At 37.5% G+C, this 20396-nt stretch overlaps 1 protein-coding gene across 1 annotated transcript; it reads right to left on the bottom strand.

Annotated features, from left to right (window-relative positions):
• Positions 1 to 3475: 3475 nt before the first annotated feature.
• LOC145522413 (olfactory receptor 10N1-like) lies at positions 3476 to 4408 on the bottom strand. The gene has a single exon (XM_081531149.1). The coding sequence runs from the start codon at positions 4406 to 4408 to the stop codon at positions 3476 to 3478; it is 933 nt and encodes a 310-aa protein (XP_081387275.1).
• Positions 4409 to 20396: the final 15988 nt, after the last annotated feature.

Raw genomic sequence — 20396 nt, 5'->3', positions numbered from 1 at the left:
TCCCAGGATATGTGAGAACCAGATACGGAGGCTTATTTTTATTTATTTTTGAAAAAGTTTTTATTTTATATTGGAGTATATTTGATTAACAATGTTGTGATAGTTTCAGGTGAACAGCAAAGGGACTCAACCATACATATACATGTTTTCATTCTCCCCCAAACTTCTGTCCCATTCAGGCTACCACATAACATTGAGCAAAGTTCCCTGGGCTATACAGTAGATTATCCATTTTAAATATAACAATGTGTACATGTCCTTCCCAAAGGAGCTTCATTTTTAAATGGTGGAAAGCAATACAAAGCATAAAATTTACCATCTTAACCATTTTAAGTATACAGTTCAGTAGTAGTATATATATTCATTCTACAGTGCAACCAAGCTTCAGAACTTTTTCATCTTGCAAAAGGAAACTATATATATTAAACAACAATTTATCTTCCTCTTCCCCAGCCCCTGGGAATCACTTTCCTACCTTCTTATCTGTCATCTAACTACTCTAAATACCCAGTATAGCTGGAATCCTACAGTATCTGTCTTTTTGTAGCTGCTTATTTCACATTTCACTTAACATAATCTCCTTAAGGTTAATTCATCTTGTAGCATCCAACTGTGTCAATTTCCTTCCTTTGTAAATTGGGAATAATATTCCATGTATGTATATACCACATTTTGACTATCCATTTATCATTAATGAACACGAACAGCTTTCACTTCCTACTTATCTATTGTGAACAATACTGCTTTGAACATGCTATAAATATGAATATTCAGGACCCTTTTGGATCTATACTCAAAAGTATAATTGGTGAATCATAAGGTAATGTTATTTTTAAATTTATTGAGAATCTCCACACTGTTTTCCATAGTGGCTGCACCATTTTATATTTTCCACCAACAGTGCACAGTGGTTCCAATTTCTCCACATTTTTTTCTCCTCCCCCTCTTTTTTTTCAGTAAAAGCCATTTTAATGGCTGTGAGTGACATCTTCTTGTGAATTTGATTTTCATTTACCTAGTGGTACTAATATTAAACATCTTTTTATATGCTTGTTGTCTTCTTTGCAGAATGTATGTTGTTGTCTTCTTTGCAGAATGTCTTTTAAGTCTTTTACACCCTTTTAAATCAAATTACTAGTTTTTTTAAAATTTATTTTTAATTGAAGGATAGTTGCTTTCCAATATTGTGTTGGTTTCTGCCATACATCAACATGAATCACCATAGGTGTACATATGTTCTCTCCTTTTTGAGCCTCCTTCCCACTTCCCTCCCCATCCTGTCTCTCTAGGTTGTCACAGACACCTTTCTGAGCTCCCTGAATCATTCAGCAAATTCTCACTATCTATTTTACACATGATAATGTATATTTTTCTGTGCTATTCCCTCCATTCATCCCACTACTCATTCCCCACCTCTGTGTCCACGAGTCTATTCTCTATGTCTGCATCTCCATAGCTGCCTTGCAAATAGGTTCGTCAGTACCAGCTTTCTAGATTCCATATATATGCATTAATATATGATATGTGTTTTTCTCTTTCTGAGTTACTTCACTCTGTATAACAAGCTGTAGGTTCATCCACCTCATTAGAACTGTCTCAAATGCATTCTTTTTATAGTTAGTTGAGTAATATTCCATTGCATATATGTAACACAGCTTCTTTATCCATTCATCTGTTGATGGACATAAAGACTGCTTCCATATGCTAATGTAAATTGTGCTGCAATGAATATTTCAGAAGTTGTGTCTTTTTTTCAATTATGGTTTCCACAGGGAATATACACAGTAGTAGAACTGTTGGATCATATGGTAGTTTTATTCATAATTTTAAAGGAATCTCCATACTGCCCTATAGAGTGTCTGTGTCAGTTTACATTCCCACCAACAGTACAAGAGGGTTCCCTTTCCTCCACACTCTTTCAAGCCTTCACTGTAGATCTTTTGAGGATGGCCATTCTGACTGGTGTATGATATCTCATTGTAGTTTTGATTTGCATTTCTCTAATAATGAGCGATGTTGAACATTTTTTCATGTGTTTATTAGCCACCTGTATGTCTTCTTTGGAAAAATGTCTGTTGAGGTCTTTTGCCCACTTTTTGGAATCAAGTTCATTGCTTTTGTTGTTGTGTTGTTGATGGAGTGAGATTTTAAGAACTGGTGTTTGCTTGTGTATGTGAGCATGTATACTTTAGGTAAAATTTTTTGTTGTGTGCTATACTAAAGTATTAGATACAGAAAAGATTTAAACTGATTTAATTGTTTTGCAATGCCAGTCATCACAACACTGATTTGAGAATTGTGAAAAGTGGTTAGAGTTCATTCAGATTTGGTTTTCACATTTCCTCAACTTTAAGAGGATATGTATTTAAATCAGTATATGTGGTTGTTCTGTTTCCAAATTATTGAAATTATGTTTCTGTTTACAGTAAATAAATATTCAATCACACCAAATTTAAAAGGTTAAATGGTACCCATTCATTCACTTAATAAACTCACACATAGCGCTTACTAGATCACTGAGCAATGTCCTGTGGATACAATAGTGAATACGACAAATGTGAGGAAGCATTTTCTATGGTCTATTTATTCATTTAAAAGGGAGCAGAGTTTGGAGGAGAATGATACGTGTATGTGAATGGCTGAGTCCCTTTGCTGTTCACCTGAAATTATCACAACATAGCTGACTGGCTATACTCCAATAAAAAAATAAGGGGAACACATGTAAACCCATGGCTGATTCATGTCAATGTATGGCAAAAACTATTACAATATTGTAAAGTAATTAGCCCCCAACTAAAATAAATAAATTTATAAAATAAAAAAAAAATAAAAAAAAAATAAAAAAATAAAAAAAAAATTAAGCAAACAAAAAAGAACTAGATTATCTTATGTGCAGAGAAGAAATAGAGACACAGGTAGAGAATAGACAGATGGATACCAAGTTGAAAATGGCGGGTGGTAGTGGGATGAATTTGGAGATTGGGACTGACATATAAATATTATTGATACTATGCATAAGATAGATAACAGATAGGAACCTACACTGTAGCACAGAGAACTCTACTCATTGCTCTGTGGTGACCTAAATGGGAAGGAAATCCAAAAAAGAAGGGATATATGAGTGGGTATAAAGAACCCACCTGCCAATGGAGGAGATACAGGAGACACGGGTTTGATCCCTGGGTTAGGAAGATCCCCTGGAGTAGGAAATGGCAACCCACTCCAGTATTCTTCCCTGGAAAATCCCATGGACAGAGGAGCCTTGTAGATTATAGTCCATGGGGTTGCCAAGAATCAGACATGACTGATGTAGCTTAGCACATGCGTGGGTATGGCTGATTAATTTTAAGGTACTGAAGAAATGAACACAACATTGTAGAAAAGCTATACTACAATATTTTTTTTAAAAAAAAGAAGAAATAGGAGAATGGTGTTAAAAAACAATAAATGTAAAATCCTTCTCAAAACTCATAATTTAGTCCAGAGCAGTAAATACTACATTATAGAATACCCGTTTTAGTGAGCTTTTCACCTCCTTGTTCCTTAAGGAATAGATTAATGAGTTCAGCAAGGGTGAGACAATATTATTTAATATTTGCACCATGGCACCAAGGAAAGGGTTGGGTGCGGGCTGGAGATAGATGATAGTTACAGGTCCATAGGCACAGAGAATGGCAGTGAGGTGGGCACTGCAGGTAGAGAAAGCTTTCTGCCTGCCATCTGCTGAACGGATCCTCAAAATGGCAATCCCAATGCGTGTGTAGGAGACACAAACACACAACCAAAGTGTTAAAGCCAGAAAGCCAACATTAGTGGAACCCACTCTCTGAGCCAGGGAGCTATCAGCACAAGCCAGGGGTAAGACAGCAGGAATGTCACAGAAGAAGTGGTCCACCCGATTGGGGCCACAGTAGGATAGCTGAAAGGTAAAGGATGTCAGGATGGTGGCCTGAAGACAACCCACCAACCAGGCTGCCATGACCAAACCAACACAGACTCCAGGTCTCATGATGAGCTTATACCTCAGTGGGTGACAGATGGCAACAAAGCGATCATAAGCCATCACAGAATAGAGGCAGCCTTCCGTAGAACCCAGAAAATGATAGAGGAAGAGCTGAACAGCACATCCCTTATAAGATATGGCTCGGCTCTGGCCAGAGAGATAGAATAGCATCTTGGGACAGGTGACAGAGGGGAACAGCATGTCCAAAATCGCTAGGAGTCCCAAGAAGAAGTACATGGGAGTGTGAAGGGTTGAGGAGGAGACAATTGCTAGAAGAATGAGCAAATTTCCCAGCAGGGTGAAGAGGTAAATAAATGAGAAGATGACAAGGAGCACAGTCTCCAGTCCCTCTGTCTGAGGTATTCCCAGTAGGATGAACTCATTCAGCTCTGTGTGGTTCCTCATGTTCCTGGGAGGAAGGTCTAGGGGAGACAAAAGATCAGAAAGCATGAATGTGGAGGCTGTGACAGACACAATACCAATATGTTCATCATCACTCTGAATCCAAAAAGAAATCAATCCTCAGTATTCACTGGAAGGACTGTTGCTGAAGCTGAAAAACTTTGGCCATCTGATCTGAAGAGCCAACTCATTGGAAAAGACCCTGATGCAGGGAAAGATTGAAGGAGGAAGGAGAAGAGGGTGGCAGAGAGTGAGATGGTTAGATAGCATCAATGACTCAATAGACTTAAACTTGAACAAATTTTGGGAGATAGTGGAGGGTAGAGGAGCCAGGCATGCTACAGTCTATGGGATGACATAAGAGTCAGACATGACTTAGTGACACTAACAACTACAACCTTTGTTTAAACATCAAGATGATGTTGAAGTTAATTAGAAATTCTACCAAGAACGTTGAGGGGCTAGGAAGTACTTTCCTGGTGGCTCAATGGTATTGAATTCACCTGCAATGCAGGAGAAGTGGGAGACTTGAGTTTGATCCCTGGGTCTGGAAGATCCCCTGGAGAAAGAGATGGCAACCCATTCCAGTATTCCTACTGGGAAAATTCCACACACACTGAAACCTAGCAGGTTATAGTCTATGGGGTAACAAAAGAGTCAGATAGGACTTAGCGACTAAACTACAACAACTTTATGGCAGTAGACAGCCCAGGAGTATGCATATTAGAGACTCCTTTCTAATTTTTGTTTTTTGAACACATCTCATATCTTTTCCAAATTGCTTTAACTTTTCCAACACAGTGAAGTCATCGAATCATAGATCAATCCATGAATTCTACTGCCTAAAACCTTATCTAGCTATAGCTCTGTTCTTACTTCATTTTATTTTGGTGGTTATGATGGATGGGAGAGGGTGAGAGCCAATATTTTTTAAAAAATAAAGGACAAGATTTGGGAACTAACAAGGCAAAGAGGGAACAGAACTGGCTAGTGCTATTTGAGTTGAATGTCACTTTTCTCTCCTACTATAGGAGAAGGAAGCAGTCCTGTCCTGCTGAATTCCCATCCGCTTGCAGTCTGCTGGTTGACCTCCAGAATTCTTCTCTTTTCCCTCACTTTCAAACAGAATGTCAAAAATCTCAGTGTGCTTTTCTTTCTTGCAATATAATTTCTTCTCTGACTCTAGGAACTCCAGTAATTCCCAAACAAGCTTTAAGTAACCTTGGTCTTCCTTTGGGTGTTAATCCCCCAAGTCAGAGAGCCTATTAAGCAAGGAAGCAATTAACTGCTTGGTGTAATTACACCTTAGCAATGAGACAGAAAGAGAAGGAAACTGATTAAAGATGAAATCTTTTATGATTACCTTTGTAAAATACACTTCAATGGAATAATAATATAATTGAAAATTTCATTTGGCACATACATCACATATTTATAGGTACATTTATTTATTTACTGCTTTTTCATTTGTATGTGTTGTTTTAACTAATGAATTATGTTATTTTGGGGCTTCCCTGGTGGGTCAGATGGTAAAGAATCCACCTTCAGTGCAGGAGGCCCCAGGTTTGATTCCTGGGTTGGGATTTCCTCTGGAGAATGGAATGGCAACCCACTCCAGTATTCTTGCCTGGAGAATCCAATGGACAGAGGATCCTGGTGGTCTACAATCCATGGGGTTGTAAAGAGTTGGACACAACTGAGTGGCTAACACATACATACATACATGCATATTATTTTGGTACTTGTGTCAATAGGATTGATTTATTGCAAGAAATAGTAACAGTGGTAGCTTAGAAAACTAAAGAAATTGATGAAAAATTGGGCTTCATGGAAGGCTAGGAACTAGGGCAGCTCCTTAGCAGTAAAAACTTGTGGTGCATCCTCAGGGCCCGGCTGTCAGGTGATTCAGACTCAATAACCCATTGCTTCTGGGAGTCTCAGATTCAAATCCAATTTCTGTGGCTGAATCTCATGCTCACCTCTGTGGCCAGGGTACAGGGTACAATGGAATAGAGTTGGGCAGTCCTCCAAAGGGTAGAGGAAATAAAGGCCTAAGCCAGGAGAAAATGGGGAAGAAACATTCTAAGAGGTCATATAGAATTTTAAGCTACAATTTGAAATTTACTTTTTATAGTATGTAGCATCTCAGTTCGTATTTAGGTAGCTACATTATTCCAAGTACATCTGGAATTTCAATTTGAAAAGTAAACAATATTTTCATTGCACATCTAACTAATGATAAAAGGTTATTAAAGTGAGTAATCCTACCATCCTATTTATCCTTGATTATTTTTAATACTTTGAAGCATGAAGACTGACTTAGAAAAAACTGTACAGTCTGTACAAATAAAAAAAGATGATAACTATACCTTCAACTATGAAGCTGTTGTTGTTCAGTCACTCAGTCGTGTCCAACTCTTTGTGACCCCATGTACTGCAGCACGCCAGACCTCCGTGTCCCTCACCATCTCCCAAAGTTCGCCAAAGTTCATGTCCATTGCATCTGTGTTGCCATCCAGCCATCTCACCCTTTGTTGCCACCTTCTCCTCTTGCCCTCAATCTTTTCCAGCATCAGGAACTTTTCCAATAAATTGGCTGTTCGCATCAGGTGACTGAAATACTGGAGCCTCAGCTTCACCACCAGTCCTTCCAATGTGTATTCAGGGTTGATTTCCTTTAAGATTGATTGGTTTGATCTCCTTGCTGTCCAAGGGACTCTCATGAGTCTTCTCTAGCACCAGAATTTGAAGGCATCATTTCTTTGGCACTCGGCCTTCTTTCTGGTCTGGCTCTCAAACTATATGTGACCAGTGGGAAGGCCATAGCCTTGACTATATGTATCTTTGTCAGCAGAATCAAGCCTGGGACGTCAACACCTTTAAACTGACCTTGGTCTGTAAGGGTATATTCAGGGTTAAGGTTAAAATTAGGGTTAGGAAGCCTTGGAAGGAAAATTAAATAAAAAAGACAAGACATTGAGTAACTTGTGGGAAAAAGAGAAGGTATAAAAAAGGAGGGTGCTTGCATGCTTTGAAGACAGGAATAAGATAATATGAGGTATTGAAAGGAAAAACAAAGTGAGGTAAGATGTTTTGGGGTGTGTGTGTGTGTGTGTGTGTGTGTGTGTATGTATGTGCTCTGTGCATGTGTACTCAGTCACTCAGTACTGTCTGACTGATTTTGATCCCATGGGCTGTAGCCCACCAGACTCCTCTGTCCATGGGATTTCCAAGGCAAGAATACTGGAGTGAGTTGCCATTTCCTCCTCCAGTGGATCTTCCTGACCCAGAGACAAAACCTGCATCTCCTGCACTGCAGGTGGAATCTTTACCACTGAGCTGTAGGGAAGCCTTGGTGTATGTATGTAAATGGTCAAATACTTACTTTCAAAATTTTGGCAAAATTGCTATATTGAGGATAGCTGCAAGAGGATTTGAGATGGAATTCTAACTCTATTTACAAAAACCTGTGAAATTTACAGAAATTTATCTAGCATCCCTAAGCCTTGTTTCACCTTAAGTAAAGTGATCTCAGCATTTTTTTTTTTTTTTAGGTAAACTAGATAATACTTTTAAAGCAATCACAATTCACACTGTCTGGTAAGGAGTAAGGACACTAATGATAACTCCAGGCATACCCCACTGGTGCCTACCTTAGGCTAGATTTTTCTCTGCTCACGCCAAACGCCAAACTGAGGTATTCAGCAATTTAACAGTGATCTGAGTGGGTTCAAGAGTAGATGAAGTTATAAGAAAAAGGAGAGAACTAGCAAACTCAAAAATCCCAGGATATGTGAGAACCAGATAAGGAGGCTTTTTTTATGTTTTTAACTTTTTATTTTATATTGGAGTATAGTTGATTAACAATGTGATAGTTTCAGGTGAACAGCAAAGGGACTCAGCCATACATATACATGTATCCATTCTTCCCCAAACTCCCCTCCTATCCAGGCTGCCACATAACATTGAGGAGACTTCCCTGTCTGTTTTAAATATAGAAGTGTGTACATGTCTATCCCAAAGGAGCCTCATTTTTAAATAGTGGAAAAGCACTACAAAGCATTAAATTTATCATCTTAACCATTTTAAGTATACAGTTCAGTAGTGCTATGCATATTCATGCAATAGCACAACCAAACTTCAGGACTTTTTCACCTTGCAAAAGGAAACTATATACATTAAACAATAATCTCTCTTCCTCTGGGTCTTCCCTGGTGGATCAGACAGTAAAGAAGTCTCTGGCTATAATGTGGGAGACCCAGGTTCAATCCCTGGGTCGGGAAGATCCTCTGGAGAAGGGAATGGCAACCCACTCTAGTATTCTTGCCTGGAGAATTTCATGGACAGAAGAGCCTGGTGGGCTACAGTCCCTGGTGTCGCAAAGAATTGGACACCACGAGTGAGTAACAAACGTATCTTCTTCTCTCCCAGCCCCTGGCAAACAACTTCCTACCTTCTTCAGTTCAGTTCAGTCACTCAGTCGTGTCCGACTCTTTGCGACCCCATGAATCACAGCACGTTAGGCCTCCCTGTCCATCACCAACTCCCGGAATTTACCCAAACTCATGTCCATCGAGTCGATGATGCCATCCAGTCATCTCATCCTCTGTCATCCCCTTCTCCTCCTGCCCTCAATCTTTCCCAGCATCGGGTCTTTTCAAATGAGTCAGCTCTTCACAGCAGATGGCCAAAGTAGTGGAGTTTCAGCTTCAACATCAGTCCTTCCAATGAACATCCAGGACTGATCTCCTTTAGGATGAACTGGTTGGATCTCCTTGCAGTCCAAGGGACTCTCAAGAGTCTTCTCCAATGCCACAGTTCAAAAGCATCAATTCTTCAGTGCTCAGCTTTCTTTATAGCCCAACTCTCACATCCATACATGACCACTGGAAAAACCATAGCCTTGACTAGACAGACCTTTGTTGGCAAAGTAATGTCTCTGCTTTTTAATATGCTGTCTAGGTTGATCATAACTTTCCTTCCAAGGAGTAAGCGTCTTTTAATTTCATTGTTGCAATCACCATCTGCAGTGATTTTAGAGCCCCCCAAAATAAAGTCTGACACTGTTTCCATTGTTTCCAAGTCCTGAAGGTTGATTCCTCCAGCTCCATTCTTCTTTCTCAAGACTACTTTGGCTATTAGGGGTCTTTTGTGTTTCTATATGAATTGTGAAATTTTTTGTTCTAGTTCTGTGAAAAATGCCATTGGTAATTTGATAGAGATTGCATTGAATCTGTAGATTGCATTTGGTAGCATAGTCATTTTCACAATATTGATTCTTCCTACCTAGGAACATGGAATATCTCGCCATCTGTTTATGTCATCTTTGATTTCTTTCATTAGTGTCTTATAATTTTCTGTGTACAGTTCTTTCATTTCCTTAGGTAAGTTTATTTCTATATATTGAATTCTTTTTGTTGCAATGGTGAGTGGGATTGATTTCTTAAATGCTCTTTCTGATTTTTCATTGTGAGTATATAGAAATGGAAGTGATTTCTGTGTATTAATTTTGTATCCTGCAACTTTGCCAAATTCACTGATTAGCTCTAGTAATTCTCTGATACTGTCTTTAGGGTTTTCTATGTACAGTATCATGTCATCTGCAAACAGTGAGTGGTTTACTTCTTTTCTGATCTGGATTCCTTTTATTTCTTTTTTTTGATTGCTGTAGCTAGGACTTCCAGAACTATGTTGAATAATAGTAGTGAAGGTGGACACCTTTGTCTTGTACCTGATCTTAGGGGGAATGTTTTCAGTTTTTCACCATTGAGAGCAAAGTTTGCTGTAGGCTTATCATATATGGCCTTTACTATGCTGAAATAAGTTCCTTCTATGCCCATTTTTTGAAGAGCTTTAATCATCAATAGGTGCTGAATTTTATCAAAGACTTTTTCTGCATCTATTGAGATGATCATATGGTTTTTATCTTTCAATTTGTTAATATGGTGTATCACATTGATTGATTTTCATATATTGAAGAATCCTTGCATCCCTAGAATAAACCCAACTGGATCACGGTGTATGAGCTTTTTGATGTGTTGCTGAATTCTGTTTGCTAAAATTTTGTTGAGGATTTTTGCATCTATGTTCATCAGTGATATTGGCCTGTAGTTTTCTTTTTTTGTGTTGTCTTTGTCTGGTTTTTGTATCAGGGTGATGGTGGCCTTGTAGAATGAAATTGGAAGTGGTCCTTCCTCTGCAACTTTTTGAAATAGTTTCTGAAGGATAGGCATTAGCTCTTCTCTAAATGTTTCATAGAACTCTCCTGTGAAGCAATATGGTCCTGGACTTTTGTTTTTTTGGGAGATTTTTCAACACAGCTTCAATTTCAGTGCTTGTAATTGGCTTGTTTATAATTTCTACTTCTTCCTGGTTCAGTCTTGGGAGATTGAACTTTTCTAAGAATCTGTCCATTTCTTCCACTTTATCTATTTTATTGTCATGTAGTTGTTCATAATAGTCTCTTACAATCCTTTGTATTTCTGCATTGTCTGTTGTAACCTCTCCTTTTTCATTTCTAATTTTGTTAATTTCATTCTTCTCTCTTTTTTTTTCTTGATGAGTCTGACTAAGGATTTGTCAATTTTGTTTACCTTCTCAAAGAGCCAACTTTTAGTTTTATTAATCTTTACTATTGTTTTATTCATCTCTTTCTGCTTGGATCTTTATGATTTTTTTCCTTCTACTAATTTTGTTTTTTTATTGTTGTTGTTGTTCTTCTTCTTTTTCCAGTTGTTTTAGGTGTAAAGTTAGGTTGTCTATTCGATGTTTTTCTTGTTTCTTGACGTAGTGCTGTATGGCTATAAACTTCCCTCTTAGATCTGCTTTTGCTGCATCCCATAGATTTTGAGTTGTCGTGTTATCATTGTCATTTGTTTCTAGAAATTTTTTGATTTCCCTTTTGATTTCTTCAGTAACCTGTTAGCTATTTAGAAACATGTTGTTTAATCTCCATGTGTTTGTGTTTGTTACAGTTTTTTCTCGTAATTGATATCTAGGCTCATAGCTTTGTGGTCAGAGAAGATGCTTGATATGATTTCAATATTCTTAAATTTACTGAGGTTTGATTTGTGACCCAAGATGTGGTCTATCCTGGAGAATGTTCCATGTGCACTTGAGAAGGTGTGTTCTTCTGCATTTGGATGGTATGTCCTGAAGATATCAATGAGATCCATCTCATTTAATGTGTCATTTAAGACTTGTGCTTCCTTAATAATTTTCTGTTTTGATGATCTGTCCATTGGTGTGACTGGGGTGTTAAAGTCTCCTACTATTATTGTGTTACTGTCAATTTCTCCTTTTATGTCTGTTAGTGTTTATCTTATGTATTGAGGTGCTCCTATGTTTTGTGCATAGATATTTACAATTGTTATGTTTTCCTCTTGGATTGATCCCTTGACCATTATATAGTGTCTGTCCTTACCTCATGTAACCTTCTTTATTTTAAGGTCTATTTTGTCTGATATGAGGATTGCTACTCCAGCTTTCTTTTGCTTCCCATTTGAATGGAATATATTTTTCCATCCTCTCACTTTTAGCCTATATGTGTCTTGAGGTCTGAAGTGGGTTTCTTGTAGACAGCAAATATATGGGTCTTGTTTTTGCATCCATTCAGCCAGTCTGTGTCTTTTGGTTGGAGCATTTAATCCACTTACATTTAAAATAATTATTGATATATATGTTCCTATTGCCATTTTCTAATTGTTTGGGGTTGATTTTGTAGATATTTTTTATTCTGTTGTATTTCTTGACTATAAAAGTCCATTTAACATTTGTTGTAAAACTGGTTTGGAAGTATTGAATTCTCTTAACTTTTGCTTGTCTGAAAATTTTTTTATTTCCCCATCAATTTTGAATGAGATCCTTGCTGGGTACAGGAATCTTGGTTGTAGATTTTTCCTTTTCAGTACTTTAAATATATCTTGCCATTCCCTTCTGGCCTGCAGAGTTTCTGCTGAAAGATCAGTGGTTAAGCATATAGAGCTTCCCTTGTATGTTACTTGTTGCTTCTCCCTTGCTGCTTTTAATATTCTTTCTTTGTGTTTAGTCTTTGTTAGTTTGATTAGTGTGTGTCTTGGCATGTTTCTCCTTGGGTTTATCCTGTAAGGGACTCTTTGTGCCTCCTGGACTTGATTGGCTATTTTCTTTTCCATGTTGGGGAAATTTTCAACTATAATCTCTTCAAAAATTTTCTCATGCCCTTTGTTTTTCTGTTCTTACTCTGGGACCCATAAAATTCGAATGTTGGTGTGTTTGATATAGCCCCAGAGGTCTCTGAGACTGTCCTGAGCTCTTTTCATTTTTTTACTTTATTTTGCTCTTTAGAAGTTATTTCCACCATTTTATCTTACAGCTCACTGATTCATTCTCCTGCTTTAGATATTCTGCTATTGATTCTTTCTAGAGTATTTTTAATTTCAGTAATTGTGTTGTTTGTCTCTGTATGCTTATTCTTTAATTCTTCTAGATCTTTGTTAATTGATTCTTGCATTTTCTCTATTTTGTTTTCAAGGGTTTTGATCATCTTTACTATCATTATTCTGAATTCTTTTCCAGGTAATTTTCCTATTTCCTCTTCATTTATTTGGACTTCTGTGTTTCTAGTTTGTTCCTTCATTTGTGCAGTATTTCTCTGCCTTTTCATTTAAAAAAAAAAGTTATTGTGTTTGAGGTCTCCTTTTCCCAGGCTTCAAGGCAAGTTGAATTCTTTCATTGAATAAGGTTGAATTCTTTCTTCCTTTTGGTTTCTGCCCTCCTAAGGTTGGTCCAGTGATTTGTGTGAGATTTGTATAGGGTAATATTTGTGCTGAGTTTTTGTTTGTTTGTTTTTCATCTGATGGGCAAGGCTCAGTGTGGTGGTACTTCTGTTTGTTGATGAATAGGTTTGTAGTTTTGTTTTGTTTGTTGTTTAGATGAAGTGTCCTACATGGGGTACTACTGGTGGTTGGGTGATGCCAGGTCTTGTATTCAAGTGGTGTCCTTTGTGTGAGTTCTCACTATTTGATACTTCCTAGGGCTAGTTCTCTGGTAGTGTAGGGTTTTGGAGTCAGTGCTCCCACTCCAAAGGCTCAGGGTTTGATCTCTGGTCAGGAATGAAGATTCCACAAGTGGTTTGTTGTGACATTAAGGGAGAGTAAAACAAATATCAAAAAATGAGAAACCAAAGATGAACCCCAGACCAATGACAGTTACAAAATCAGGCAAATAATAATTAAAATAATGGAATATACATACACACCCATGAGCAAAGTGAAAACAGTCCAACAAAAATAAAGTACAGTAGATTGATCTGTTGAACAAAGAAAATAAAAAATTATATTTACCTGTTAAGAACAAAACTAACAAGCAGAAACTGGGAAACTAAACTAAAGCAAGGTGCCAGATGGGGAATAAAGCAATGAAAAAAGAAACTAACAAATTTTTTTTTCATTGTGCATTTATTTATTTATTTATTTATTTTATTTTAGTTGGGGGCTAACTACTTTACAATATTGTAATAGTTTCTGCCACACATTGACATGAATCAGCCATGGGTTTACATGTGTTCCCCTTCCTGGACCCCCCACCCACCTCCTTCCCCAACCCATGCCTCTGGGTCATCCCATTGCCCCGGCCCTGAGCCCTTGTCTCATGCATCGAACAAGGAATGGTGTTCTGTTTCACATATGATAATATACATGTTTCAATGCTATTCTCCCAGAACGTCCCACCCTCACCTCCCTCAGAGTCCATAAAATTGTTCTATGCATCTGTGTCTCTTATTCTGTCTCGCATATAGGGTTATCGTTACCATCTTTCAAATTCCATATATATGCATTAGTATACTGTATTGTTGTTTTTCTTTCTGGCTTACTTCACTCTGTATAATGGGCTCCAGTTTCATCCATCTCAGTAGAACCGATTCAAATGTATTTTTTTTAATGGCTGAGTAATATTCCATTGTGTATATGTACCACAGCTTCCTTATCCATTCGTCTGCTGATGGACATCTAGGTTGCTTCCATGTCCTGGCTATTGTAAACAGTGCTGCGATGAACACTGGGGTACACACGTCTCTTTCAATTCTGGTTTCCTCGGTGTATATGCCCAGCAGTGGGATTGCTGGGTCATATGGCAGTTCTATTCCCAGTTTTTTAAGGAATCTCCACACTGTTCTCCATAGTGGCTGTACTAGTTTGCATTCCCACCAACAGTGTAAGAGGGTTCCCTTTTCTGCACACCCTCTCCAGCATTTATTGCTTGTAGACTTTTGGATAGCAGCCATTCTGACTGGTGTGAAATGATACCTCATTGTGGTTTTGATTTGCATTTCTCTAATAATGAGTGATGTTGAGCATCTTTTCATGTGTTTGTTAGCCATCTGTATGTCTTCTTTGGAGAAATGTCTGTTTAGTTCTTTGGCCCATTTTTTGATTGGGTCGTTTATTTTTCTGGCATTCAGCTGCAGGAGTTGCTTGTATATTTTTGAGATTAATTGTTTGTCTGTTGCTTCGTTTGCTATTATTTTATCCCATTCTGAAGGCTGTCTTTTCACCTTGCTTATAGTTTCCTTTGTTGTGCAAAAGCTTTTAATTTTAATTAGGTCCCATTTGTTTATTTTTGCTTTTATTTCCAATATTCTGGGAGGTGGGTCATGGAAGATCCTGCTGTGATTTATGTCGGAGAGTGTTTTGCCTATGTTTTCCTCTAGGAGTTTTATAGTTTCTGGTCTTACGTTTAGATCTTTAATCCATTTTGAGTTTATTTTTGTGTATGGTGTTAGGAAGTGTTCTAGTTTCATTCTTTTACAAGTGGTTGACCAGTTTTCCCAGCACCACTTGTTAAAGAGATTGTCTTTTCTCCATTGTATATTCTTGCCTCCTTTGTCGAAGATAAGGTGTCCATATGTGCCTGGGTTTATCTCTGGGCTTTCTATTTTGTTCCATTGATCTATATTTCTATCTTTGTGCCAGTACCATACTGTCTTGATGACTGTGGCTTTGTAGTAGAGCCAGAAGTCAGGCAGGTTGATTCCTCCAGTTCCATTCTTCTTCCTCAAGATTGCTTTGGCTATACGAGGTTTCTTATATTTCCATACAAATTGTGAGATGATTTGTTCTAGTTCTGTGAAAAATACCATTGGTAGCTTGATAGGGATTGCATTGAATCTATAGATTGCTTTGGGTAGTATACTCATTTTCACTATATTAATTCTTCCAATCCATGAACACGGTATATTTCTCCATCTGTTTGTGTCCTCTTTGATTTCTTTCATCAGTGTTTTATAGTTTTCTATATATAAGTCTTTTGTTTCTTTAGGTAGATATATTCCTAAGTATTTTATTCTTTTTGTTGCGATGGTGAATGGTATTGTTTCCTTAATTTCTCTTTCTGTTTTCTCATTATTGGAGTATAGGAATGCAAGGGATTTCTGTGTGTTAATTTTATATCCTGCAACTTTACTATATTCATTGATTAACTCTAGTAATTTTCTAGTAGAGTCTTTAGGGTTTTCTATGTAGAGGATCATGTCATCTGCAAACAGGGAGAGTTTTACTTCTTCTTTTCCTATCTGTATTCCTTTTATTTCTTTTTCAGCTCTGATTGCTGTGGCCAAAACTTCCAAAACTATGTTGAATAGTAGTGGTGAAAGTGGGCATCCTTGCCTTGTTCCTGACTTTAGGGGAAATGCTTTCAATTTTTCACCATTGAGGATAATGTTTGCTGTGGGTTTGTCATATAGAGCTTTTATTATGTTGAGATATGTTCCTTCTATTCCTGCTTTCTGGAGGGTTTTTATCATAAATGGATGCTGAATTTTGTCAAAGGCTTTTTCTGCATCTATTGAGATAACCATATGGTTTTTTTCTTTCAATTTGTTAATGTGGTGTATTACATTGATTGATTTGCGGATGTTAAAAAAACCTTGCATTCCTGGGATAAAGCCCACTTGGTCATGATGTATGATCTTTTTAATATTATGTTGGATTCCGTTTGCTAGAATTTTATTAAGGATTTTTGCATCTATGTTCATCAGTGATATTGGCCTGTAGTTTTCCTTTTTTGTGACATCTTTGTCTGGTTTTGGAATTAGGGTGATGGTGGCCTCATAGAATGAGTTTGGAAGTTTACCATCTTCTGCAATTTTCTGGAAGAGTTTGAGTAGGATAGGTGTTAGCTCTTCTCTAAATTTTTGGCAGAATTCCGCTGTGAAGCCGTCTGGTCCTGGGCTTTTGTTTGCTGGAAGATTTCTGATTACAGTTTCGATTTCCGTGCTTGTGATGGGTCTGTTAAGATCTTCTATTTCTTCCTGGTTCAGTTTTGTAAAGTTATACTTTTCTAAAAATTTGTCCATTTCTTCCAAGTTGTCCATTTTATTGGCATATAGCTGTTGGTAGTAGTCTCTTATGATCCTTTGTATTTCTGTGGAGTCTGTTGTGATCTCTCCATTTTCATTTCTAATTTTGTTGATCTGATTCTTCTCCCTTTGTTTCTTGATGAGTCTGGCTAATGGCTTGTCAATTTTGTTTATCTTCTCGAAAAACCAGCTTTTAGTTTTGTTGATTTTTGCTATGGTCTCTTTTGTTTCTTTTGCATTTATTTCTGCCCTAATTTTTAAGATTTCTTTCCTTCTACTGACCCTGGGGTTCTTCATTTCTTCCTTCTCTAGTTGCTTTAGGTGTAGAGTTAGTTGATTTATTTGATTTTTTTCTTGTTTCTTGAGGTACGCCTGTATTGCTATGAACCTTCCCCTTAGTATTGCTTTTACAGTGTCCCATAGTTTTTGGATTGTTGTGTTTTCATTTTCATTCGTTTCTATGCATAATTTTATTTCTTTTTGGATTTCTTCTGTGATTAGTTGGTTATTCAGAAGCGTGTTGTTTAGCCTCCATATGTTGGAATTTTTCATAGTTTTTTTCCTGTAATTGAGGTCTAATCTTACTGCATTGTGGTCAGAGAAGATGGCTGGGATGATTTCAATTTTTTTGAATTTACCAAGGCTAGATTTATGGCCCAGGATGTGATCTATCCTGGAGAAAGTTCCATGTGCACTTGAGAAAAAGGTAAAATTGATTGTTTTGGGGTGGAAAGTCCTGTAAATATCAATTAAATCTAATTTGTCTATTGTATCATTTAAAGTTTGTGTTTCCTTGTTAATTTTCTATTTAGTTGATCTATCCATATGCGTGAGTGGAGTATTAAAGTCTCCCACTATTATTGTGTTATTGTTAATTTCCCCTTTCATACTTGTATTTTCCTTATATATTGTGGTGCTCCTATGTTGGGTGCATATATATTTATGATTGTTACGTCTTCTTCTTGGATTGATCCTTTGATCTTTATGTAGTGTCCTTCTTTGTCCCTTTTCACATCCTTTATTTTAAAGTCTATTTTATCTGAAATGAGTATTGCGACTCCTGCTTTCTTTTGGTCTCCATTTGCATGAAATATGTTTTTCCATCCCTTCACTTTCAGCCTGTGTGTGTCCCTAGTTTTGAGGTGGGTCTCTTGTAGACAGCATATATAGGGGTCTTGTTTTTGTATCCATTCAGCAAGCCTTTGTCTTTTGGTTGGGGCATTCAACCCATTTACATTTGAGGTAATTATTGAAAAGTATGATCCCGTTGCCATTTACTTTGTTGTTTTGAGTTCGTGTTGAAACATCCTTTCTGTGTTTCCTGTTTAGAGAAGATCCTTTAGCATTTGTTGGAGAGCTGGTTTGGTGGTGCTGAATTCCCTCAGCTCTTGCTTGTCTATAAAGCTTTTGAATTCTCCTTCATATCTGAATGAGATCCTTGCTGGGTACAGTAATCTGGGTTGTAGATTATTCTCTTTCATTACTTTAAGTATGTCCTGCCATTCCCTTCTAGCCTGAAGGGTTTCTATTGAAAGATCAGCTGTTATCCTTATGGGGATCCCCTTGTGTGTTATTTGTTGTTTTTCCCTTGCTGCTTTTAATATTTGTTCTTTGTGTTTGATCTTTGTTAATTTGATTAATATGTGTCTTGGGGTGTTTCGCCTTGGGTTTATCCCGTTTGGAACTCTCTGGGTTTCTTGGGCTTCTGTGACTATTTCTTTCCTCATTTTAGGGAAATTTTCAACTATTATCTCCTCGAGTATTTTTTCATGGCCTTTCCTTTTATCTTCTTCTTCTGGGACTCCTATGATTCGAATGTTGGGGCGTTTCATATTGTCCCAGAGGTCCCTGAGGTTTTCCTCATTTCTTTTGATTCTTTTTTCTTTTTTCCTCTCTGCTTCGTTTATTTCCATCATTCTATCTTCTACCTCACTTATCCTATCTTCTGTCTCCGTTATTCTACTGTTGGTTCCCTCCAGAGTGTCTTTTATCTCCTTTATTTCATTATTCATTCTATATTGACTCCTTTTTATTTCTTCTAAGTCCTTGATAAACATTTCTTGCATCTTCTCAATTCTTGTCTCCAGGCTATTTATCTGTAACTCCATTTTGCTTTCAAGATTTTGGATCATTTTTATTATCATTATTCTAAATTCTTTTTCAGATAGATTCCCTATCTCCTCCTCTTTTGTTTGGTTTTGTGGGCATTTCTCATTTTCCTTTACTTGCTGAGTATCTCTCTGCCTTTTCATCTTGTTTAGATTGCTGTGTTAGGCGTGGTCCTTCTGTATTCTGGTAGTATGAAGTTCCTCTTTATTGTGGAGGTTCCTCACTGTGGTTGGGGTTGGACAGGTGGCTTGTCAAGGCTTCCTGGTTGGGGGAGCTTGTGTCGGTGTTCTGGTGGGTGGAGCTGGATTTCTGCTCTCTAGAGTGCAATGGAGTGACCAGTATTAATTTTTGAGATGTCTATGGATTTGGTGTGCCTCTGGGCAGCCTGTATATTGATGCTCAGGTCTATGTTCCTGCGTTGCTGGAGAATTTGTGTGGTATGTCTTGCTCTGGAACTTGTTGGCTCTTGGGTGGAGCTTGGTTTCAGTGTATATGTGGAGGCTATTGGATGGTCTCTTATTAATTAACGTTTCGCCTGGCTTTCAGTCTTATTCTTGCAGTAGCCTCAAGACTTCTCCTTCCATACAGCCTCAATAATAAAACTTTTAGGTTAATGGTGAAAAGATTCTCCACAGTGAGGGATACCCAGAAAGGTTCACTGAGTTACATGGAGAGATGAGGTGGGGGGGGGGGGTTGAGGTGACCAGGAGGGGAAGAGGGGAATTCAAATGTGGAGAGAGCAATCTAGCCAGTAAGCACTTCCCTCTGTGCTTTCCACAGTTTGGAACCCTCAGCGTGGTTCACAGAGATACATAGAGAGGAGGGAGGAAGGTAATAGAGGTGAGCATGAGTAGAAAGGGAGGAATCAAGAAGGGAGAGAGAGATCTGGGCAGTATCCTGTTCCTGAAGTGTTCTCCGGTACCCAGAACACCCTCAGAGATTCACAGAATTGGGTTGAGAAGAGAAGGAGGAGGGTGGGAGATAGAGGTTCCCTGGGGGAGAAAAAAGAGCATCAATAGGGGGAGAGAGTAATCAGGCCAGTGATCACACTCCTGAGTAAAAATGGGTCCTAAAGATTGGGTTCTTAAATGTACAAAATTGATATCAAATATGTAAAACAAAGATTAAAAATCTAGAGTAGAGGTTAGACTCTTATAAAACTTACAATATAAAAAAAAAAGAAAAAGGAAACAGTGTAAAAAGAAAAAAAACAGTAAAACAGTAAAACAGTAAAAAAAAAGAAACAATAAAAAAGTAAAACAGGAAAAAAACATTAAAAAAAGAAAACACAAAAGGTATAAGATATACGTATGCAGTTTGCTTCAAAAATAGGGTTTTTTTTTTGCAAGTTAATAGTGGGTTATGAAAATGAAAGTTAAAGGTGTAATAGAGGACTTGAAGAAAAACGAAAGAAGAGAAAAAAATTTTTTTAATTAAAAAAAAATAATAATAATAGTAAAAAATATATATATCCCGGACTTTCTCTGGAGCTGTTGTGAGCAGTGTGGGGTCTGCTCAGTTTCAGATAGATCCTTGTTCTTGATT

This window comes from Giraffa tippelskirchi, chromosome 10 (assembly GCF_054371585.1).
Source record: "Giraffa tippelskirchi isolate mGirTip1 chromosome 10, T2T-mGirTip1v1.2.pri, whole genome shotgun sequence".
In the NCBI taxonomy this organism is placed as follows: Eukaryota; Metazoa; Chordata; class Mammalia; order Artiodactyla; family Giraffidae; genus Giraffa; species Giraffa tippelskirchi.
This window is presented reverse-complemented; position numbering and strand designations above follow the sequence as displayed.